Raw genomic sequence first — 8,522 nt, forward strand, 5'->3', positions numbered from 1 at the left:
GGGATAGAAGGAACCTACTTAAACATCATCAAAGCCATCTATGAGAAGCCTTCAGCTAACATCATCCTCAACGGGGAAAAACTGAGAGCCTTCCCCCTGAGATCTGGAACACGACAGGGATGTCCACTCTCACCACTGTTGTTTAACATAGTGCTGGAAGTCCTAGCATCAGCCATCAGACAACAAAAGGAAATCAAAGCATCAGAATTGGTTAAGAAGAAGTCAAACTTTCACTTTTCCAGACGACATGATACTCTACATCGAAAACCCGACAGACTTCACAGAAGCCTACTAGAACTGATCCAAGAAATCAGCCAAGTCGAGGGTACAAAATCCACATACAGAAATCGGTTGCATTTTTATACACCAACAATGAAGCAACAGAAAGAGAAATCAAGAAACTGATCCCATTCACAATTGCACAAAAAGCCATAAAGTACCTAGGAATAAACCTAACCAAAGATATGAGATATGTATGATGAAAACTATAGAAAGCTTATGAAGGAAACTGAAGAAGACACAAAAAATGGAAAAACTTTCCATGCTCATGGACTGGAAGAATAAATATAGTTAAAATGTCATTACTATCCAAAGCAATCTACACATTCAAGGCAATCCCAATCAATATTGCACCAGCATACTTCTCAAAACTAGAACAAACTCTCCTAAAATTTGTATGGAACCACTGATGATCCCGAATTTCAAAGTAATATTGAAGAAGAAAACCAAAGCGGGAGGTACCACCAACCCATACTTTGGCCTCTACTACGAAGCTGTCATCATCAAGACAGTATGGTATTGGCACAAAAACAGACACATAGGCCAATGGAATAGAATTGAGAACTCAGAATTGGACCCAAAAGTATACAGCCAACTAATATTTGACAAAGCAGGAACGAGTAGCCAACGGAAAGAAGACAGCCTCTTTAACAGTAGGTGCTGGGAGAAGTGGACAGCAACATCCAGAAGAATAAAACTAGATCATTTTCTCACACCATACACAAAAATAAACTCAAAATGGATAAAGGACCTGAACGTCAGACAGGAAACCATCAACACCCTAGAGGAGAAAGCAGGAAACAACCTCCTTGACCTCAACCGCAACAATTTCTTACTTGACACATCCCCAAAAGCAAGGGAATCAAGAGCAAAAATAAGCGATTGGGACCTCATCAAGATTAAATGGTTCTGCATGGCAAAGGAAACAACCCATAAAACTAATAGGCAACCGACGGAACGGGAAAAGATAGTTGCAAATGACATATCAGACAAAGGGTTAATATCCAAAATCTGTAAGGAACTCACCAAACTCCACACCCGAAAAAAAACAACCCAGTGAAGAAATGGGGAGAAGATTTGAACAGACACTTCTCCAAAGAGGACATCCAGATGGCCAACAGACACATGAAACGATGCTCAGCATCCCTCTTCGTCAAGGAAATACAAATCAAAACCACACTGAGATACCACCTTGCACCGGTCATAACTGCTAAAATGAGCAAATCAGAGGACTCTAGATGCTTGCGAGGATATGGAGAAATGGGCACCCTCCTACACTGTTGGTGGGAATGTAAACTGGTGCCGCCCCTCTGGAAAACAGTGTGGAGGTTCCTCAAAAAATTAACAATTGAACTCCATTATGAACCAGTAATAGCAGTGCTAGGAATTTACCCAAGGCATATAGGAGTGCTGATGCATAGGAGCACATGGACCCCATTGTTCATAGCAACACTCTCAACAATAGCCAAAACATGGAAAGAGCCTATGTGTCCATCAACAGACTAATGGTTCAAGAAGATGTCGTTTATCTATACGATGAAATACTACATGGCAATGAGAAAGAATGAACTCTGGCCATGTGTAGCAACACGGATGGACCTTGAGGGTGTTATGCCGAGCGAAATAAGTCAGGCAGAGAAGGACAGCTACCATATGTTTGCATGTATAAGAGGATTAGGAGGAACTTAATGGAGGACCATGTNGACAGCTACCATATGTTTGCATGTATAGGAGGATTAGGAGGAACTTAATGGAGGACCATGTGCGAGAAGAAGGGGAGAAATAGTGGGGGAGAGGGAGAGAAGCAAACCATGAGAGACTCTTGAATGGTGAGAACAAACTGAGGACTGATTTGTGTGCGGGTGTGGAAGGGGAAATGGGCATGGAAGAGGGCACTTGTGGGGATGAGCAATGGAAACCAACTTGAGAATAAACTATTTGTAAAAAAAAAAAATATTTAAAAAATGTCTGGTAGAATTCCTCAGGGAAGCCATCTGGACCAAGACTCTTATTTGTTGGGAGATTTTTGATAACTGATTCAATTTCCTCATTAGTTATCTATCTGTTCAGATTTTCTATCTCTTCCCTTGTGAATTTTGGTAGCGAGTGTGTTTTTAGGAATTTTCCATTTCTCTTAAGTTGTCCAATTTGTTGGCATATAGTTTTTCATAATATTCCCTGAAAATTGCTTGTATTTCNAGAGGTTGTCAATTTTGTTTATTTTTTTTTCAAAAACAAACTCGTGGTTTCATTGATCTGTTCAACGGTTTCTTTGGCTTCTATATTGTTTATTTCTGCCCTGATTTTTTATTATTTCTCTTCCCTCTCAGGGTTTTGGGTCCTCTTATTGCTCTCCCTCTAGTTCCTTTAGGTGAGCTATTAGATTTTGCACTTGCGCTTTTTCTAATTTCTTGAAATAGGCCTGGAGTGCAATGTACTTTCCTCTGAGGACTGCCTTTGCCGCATCCCATAGAGTTTGGATTCTTGTATTTTCAGTTTCATTTGTTTCCATATTTTTTAAAATTTCTTCTCTTATTGCCTGTTTGGCCCAATCATTCTTTAGTAGGGTGTTCTTTAACTTCCATGTTTTGGAGGTTTCCAGACTTCTTCCTGTAATTGATTTCAAGTTTCATAGCATTGTGGTCTGAAAGTGTGCATGGTATGATCTCAATTCTNTTGCGCTTTTTCTAATTTCTTGAAATAGGCCTGGAGTGCAATGTACTTTCCTCTGAGGACTGCCTTTGCCGCATCCCATAGAGTTTGGATTCTTGTATTTTCAGTTTCATTTGTTTCCATATTTTTTAAAATTTCTTCTCTTATTGCCTGTTTGGCCCAATCATTCTTTAGTAGGGTGTTCTTTAACTTCCATGTTTTGGAGGTTTCCAGACTTCTTCCTGTAATTGATTTCAAGTTTCATAGCATTGTGGTCTGAAAGTGTGCATGGTATGATCTCAATTCTTTTGTATTCGTTGAGGGCTGCCTTATGTCCCAGTATGTGATCTATCTTGGAGAATGTGCCATGCACACTTGAGAAGAAAGTGAATTCCATGTCCTCAGGATGCAGAGTTCTAAATATATCTGTCAGATCCATCTGGTCCATTGTGTCATTCAAGTCCATTGTTTCTTTAGTGATTTTCTGTCTAGTTAATCTATCCATTGCTGTAAGTGGACTATTAAAGTCTCCTGCTATTAGCACATTCTTATCCATAAGAGTGTTTCTGTTTGTGATTAATTGTTTTATGTATTTAGGTGCTACCATGTTCGGTGCATAGACATTTGTAATTGTTAGCTCTTCCTGATGGTTAGACCCTGTAAATATTATATAATGCCTTTCTTCATCCCTTCTTCTTGTCTTTACTTTAAAATCCAGTTTGTCTGATTTAAGTATAGCTACTCCAGCTTTCTTTTGACTTCCCGTAGCATCAGAGATATTTCTCCACCCCCTCACTTTCAATCTGATGTTGTTTTCAAGTCTAAAATGGGTTTCTTGTAGATAGCAAATAGATGGTTTTGCTTTTTTATCCTATCTGCTACCTTATGTCTTCTGATTGGGGCATTTAGTCCATTTACATTCAGTGTTATTATTGAAAAATATGGGTTTGAAGTCATCGTGTCCTTGTGGAATTCATGCTTGTGGTGGTGCCTCTGGTATCTTGTGTTCCTTGCAACATTTCCCTCATAGAGTCCCCTCAGGATTTCTTGTAGGGCTGGTTTAGTGGTGACAAATTCTTTCACTATTTATTTATTTGGAAAGACTTTTATCTCTCCTTCTATTTTGAATGACAGGCTTGCTGGAGAGAGGATTCATGGCTGCATATTTTTCCTGTTCATCACATTGAAGATTTCCTGCCATTCCTTTCTGGCCTGCTAAAATTCAGTAGATAGGTCTGTCACCACTCTGATAGGTTCCCCTTTGTACGTTAGAGCCCTTTTCTCCCTAGCTGCTTTCAAAATTCTCTCTTTGTCCTTATATTTTTCAGTTTCACTATGATATGTCATGCTGAACATTGATTCAAGTTACGTCTGAGGGGAGTTCTCTGTGCCTCTTGGATTTCAATGTCTGTTTCCTTCCCCATATTGGGGAAGTTCCTTGCTATAATTTGTTCAAGGACTCCTTCAGCGCCTTTCCCTCTCTCTTCCTCTTCTGAAATTCCTATTATACGGATATTATTCTGTTTGACTTTATCACTGAGCTCTCAAACTCTCCGTTCATGTTTCTGGATCAGTTTATCTCTCTTTTTCTCAGCTTTCTCTTTTTCTATAAGAGTGTCTTCTAAATCACTTATTCTCTTTTCTGCCTCTTCACTCCGTTCATTGGACGCCTCCATTTTATTGTGTGTCTCATTTATAGAATTTTTAAATTCATCACAACTATTTTTAAACTCTGTAATCTTTGTAGCAATAGTTTCTCTAATGTCTTCCATGCCTTTTTCAAGCCCAGTGATTAATTTTATGACTATTGTTCTAATTTCTTGTTCAGTTATGTTGCTTATATCTGTTTTGAGCAGTTCTTTAGCTGTCATTTCTTCCTGGAATTTCTTTGGAGGAGAGTTTTTCTGTTCGTCATTTTGGTTAGCTTTCTATCTCTTGTTAATTTTGAATGCTTGTTTTGCACTCTGTCCCTGCAGGTGTTGCTGTATTAAAGAGGGCTCTTTGACTGTCCAGGCCAGTCAGTGTTCAGGAAGTGTTCTTTGGTGTCTCTTTGTTTCTCTTGTTGAGACTTTGGTTATTTTATTTCCCTACTCGTGTTGGTATTTGGGACAGTCCACCATGTATACTTTGGCTTGTTTCTTGAGGTAGCCTTATTAGGTTGCCTTCCCAGTGTACTCTGTCTCTTTCTTTCCCAAACTCCTGTGGCTCAGTGTCCCATGGCTTCAGGTCTTGTCTTTGAGAGATGAGTGCGAGCTAAATACATGGAGCTCCATACTTCGCCATCTTGCCTCCCTCCTCTGTCTTGAATTTTCAATGTAATTTTCATTGAGTCGAGATCAAAGTTGGTATTATTTTCTATGAGGATTGTGAAGACATTAATCCCCTGTTCCCTTGCTTTCATGCCTATTGAGAAATGTACTCCCACCATGAAGCTGGTTCCTCCGTAGGGAACACATCTCCTCTCTGGCTGTGAGAGTGTCTGCATCACTGGTTTGTAGCAATTTCATTATGTTGTGTGTTGTGCTGTCTCTCATGATCCCTGTGCCTGAGCTTTGTTGAGCCTCTTGGATACATTAGTTCATGTGTTTCACCAAATTTGAAGCCTTGTGCAGATTATTTCTTCATTTAGTTTGTTATTCACCATCAGTTCCTTCCCTGCTCTCCCTCTGTTCCTACACTCCACTCCTTCTGGGTGGCATTAAGTTGTCCTAGAGGTACCGAACTTATATTTATATTTTTAGTGTTTGGTTCTGTTTTATTTTGAGTAGCTTAAATTGCTTGACATCAAATTCACTCTTTTCTTTTGCAGCATCATATCTGCTGTCATATCTAAGCATTTCATTAGGGAGGTCTCAAAAAATTTTGTCTTTGAAAAATGTCTTCATATCTCCTCCTCAACATGCAGTCAATCCTTCACCTGCAGTAATAGAGGAAATCTAGTTCTAATAACTATATGAATCCCCTGCTCATTCACACTGTGCGGAGTGTGTCTGGAGGGTGAAGAGTAAGGAGACAGACTCCACGCCTCAGATCAGGGGACTTGGGCCAGGCCTACCGATAGTTTTATGCAGTCATCCTGGGGTGAAGAGAGTGTCACACAGATGGGGAAGGTTTGTGTCTCATTTCCCCATCTGCCTGTGTCACTGTGAGCATCATTATTGATGGCAGAGGACTGACAGTAATAGTCAGCCTCGTCTTCGGCCTGGGCCCCATTGATGGTCAGGGTGACTGTTTTCCCTGAACTGGAGCCAGAGAATCGGTCAGGGATCCCTGAGGGCCGCTCACTATCTTTATAAATGACCATCACAGGAGCTTGGCCTAGCTTCTGCTGGTACCAATTTGTATATTTTTTCTCCATCATATCTCCAGAGCAGGTGATTTTAGCCATCTGTCCCAGAGCCACTGATACTGTGGGTGGCTGGGTCACCTCGCTGGAGGCCACGGATCCTGAAAAAACAGAAGAGGAGAGGTTGGTGTCAGGTTGAAGGCTTCATTTGAGGGACTCAATACTGAGACTGTGCCAGTCTGAACTCAGGGTAGGTTCAGGTGCAGCTCAGGTCCTGTGTGGGTTGGGATTGGGCAGAGGGTCAGGGACAGCACCTGTGCACAGAGTGAAGAGGGGGAGCAAGAGAGGGGTCCAGGCCATGGTGGAGATGCCCAGAGCTCTGTGTTCTGAGACCCACAGCACTGCTGGGCTCCACCCCAGCCTTTCTTATTCCTTTCCAGGCCCTTGGGACTGTGATTGTTAGTAGTTATGCAAATCTCCTCCACCTCTAGGGCTCCTAACTGATAAACCACTTGTGAGGTCAGAACATGTGACTAAAAAGGAAAGGGGAGCCCCCAACTTCCTCCAAACAGCTCTCAGGTCAGACCACCAGCCTTGGCCTTCAGGGTTTGGGATCACAGTCACATTCATGTGAGCAGACCACATGACAATCGTCTGAAAGAACCTGCTTGGAGCCTGTGCTGGGCTCCCTCTGTGGTCTTCCAGGAGCCTGGCTGTGGGGCTGGGCTGGGTCCTCTGAGAGATACAGACAATACCTGATTCAGGGCAAGAGGTTCTGTGGCTCCATTACCTTCCTACTACTGCTTCCTGTCCCCACTGCATCCCCAGAGGCACTGTCATCCCATCCTTGGCATGTCTTGAGAATGTGGAGCTTTCTAATTACAATGTTCGCCATTTTGTCTGTGAGAGTCCACTTGTTCAACAACCACCTGCTGTTGGAGATTCACCACACTTTCCAGTCTATTGTCATGTGGTAACTCCATCTCTGTGACACCCCCCATCCTACAGCAGGGGGTGCCATTGCCATTGTCTAATCTTTTCTTTTATGTTTTTCATCAGTGTTAGATGAAATAGTACAAATTATGTGAGTGGCCACCCCTGACTTAAAAAGCCACCATGAAGCTCCATGTCTTGTTAGGGTTATGTCTTCCCACATGGGTGTGCTTTAGAGCCAGAGCCAGGATCTCTGCAGGGAGCTGGATCCTGTCACTAAACCAGGACAGCTCCAGGACAAGAGCTGTGGTGTCAGGTAGTGAGAATGCACCTCACTCTGGAGACAGCCTCACAGAGACACTGTGGATGCTCCTGCCAGCCACCAGGGACTCTGAGTGTCTGGTCTCCAGCCCCCTGAGAGACCCCTGAGCTAGAAACATGACCCCTGGAACTGTGCTTGGTGGTAGGGAAGGAGAGGCAGAGGGTGAGTGGTCAAGGTATTCTGGACATGTCTATCACAGACGAGTCAGCTCCCTGGGAACACTGGTGGGAAGGGTGGTAACCTTTATTTCCCAGGTGTAGAATTCAGTGTCAACAATTCTGTCAATGCACTGAGTGTCACAGTGTGTCTGCCCTTCAGAACAAGAAAGGTTCTTGCATCCTGTGGAAACAGGCCAAGTTGTCTGGATATCTTGTGAGGACTGAACCCTGAATAACTGCTCACCCCCAGGTCTGCTCTACCTATGAGGCTCCAAGTGGGCAGCCCCAGCCTCTGTCCTGCTGTTCCTGCTGCAGCTCTGTTGCCCCCTGCTGGTGGAGGAGGACTCAGACAAGGAGATTCCCTCCTGCAGGTCATTCCCACCTGTAGGTCTCAGCACCTGTCACCTGAGAAAGTGTGGGGACCAGGGAGCTCAGCCTCCTCCAGACAGCTGCCCCACTTCTCTACCCAGCCCAGCACACACAGGTCACTTACACTGTGCAGGAGACAGGACAGGTGCGATTCCTGTACTTGTCCCAGGGTTGAAATGCCCTGGACTAACTCAGTGCCTTCTCACAAAATGCAGAGTGTAGGGTACAGTGTAGTGCATTTGAAAAGAGTCAGTGTCCAGATTCACCTGTGTGATGTCCCATAGCCACCACATTCCTGTGTTATGTGTCAAGACTAATGCTTCCCCACCCTAATTAGTGCAGATTTTCATCAGTGGGAACAGGTGATACTTCCGGCGTAAAGTTCATTTTGTGCGCCTAAATCTTTATTAGTATTATTATTTCTACTGCTATTATTTTTATCCCAACCCACATCTCTTGGACTTTGGGGCAGGAGGATATCTACATTACCCCAGTAGGTGGTTTGAGAGGACACTGAAATCTG

General features: G+C 43.0%; 1 gene segment (V, D, J or C); it reads right to left on the reverse strand.

Moving 5' to 3' along the window:
- The window catches only part of LOC144229444 (immunoglobulin lambda variable 3-25-like), a 12,914-nt gene extending 6,271 nt beyond the window's left edge, over positions 1-6,643 (reverse strand). Inside the window, 2 exon segments of the V gene segment in view lie at positions 5,987-6,378; positions 6,532-6,643. Of these exon segments, the coding sequence occupies positions 5,987-6,378; positions 6,532-6,577 (438 nt within the window).
- Between the last annotated feature and the right edge of the window lie 1,879 nt (positions 6,644-8,522).

The sequence above is a fragment of the Crocuta crocuta genome, unplaced genomic scaffold, assembly GCF_008692635.1.
Source record: "Crocuta crocuta isolate KB4526 unplaced genomic scaffold, BGI_CrCroc_1.0 scaffold348, whole genome shotgun sequence".
Lineage (NCBI taxonomy): Eukaryota > Metazoa > Chordata > Mammalia > Carnivora > Hyaenidae > Crocuta > Crocuta crocuta.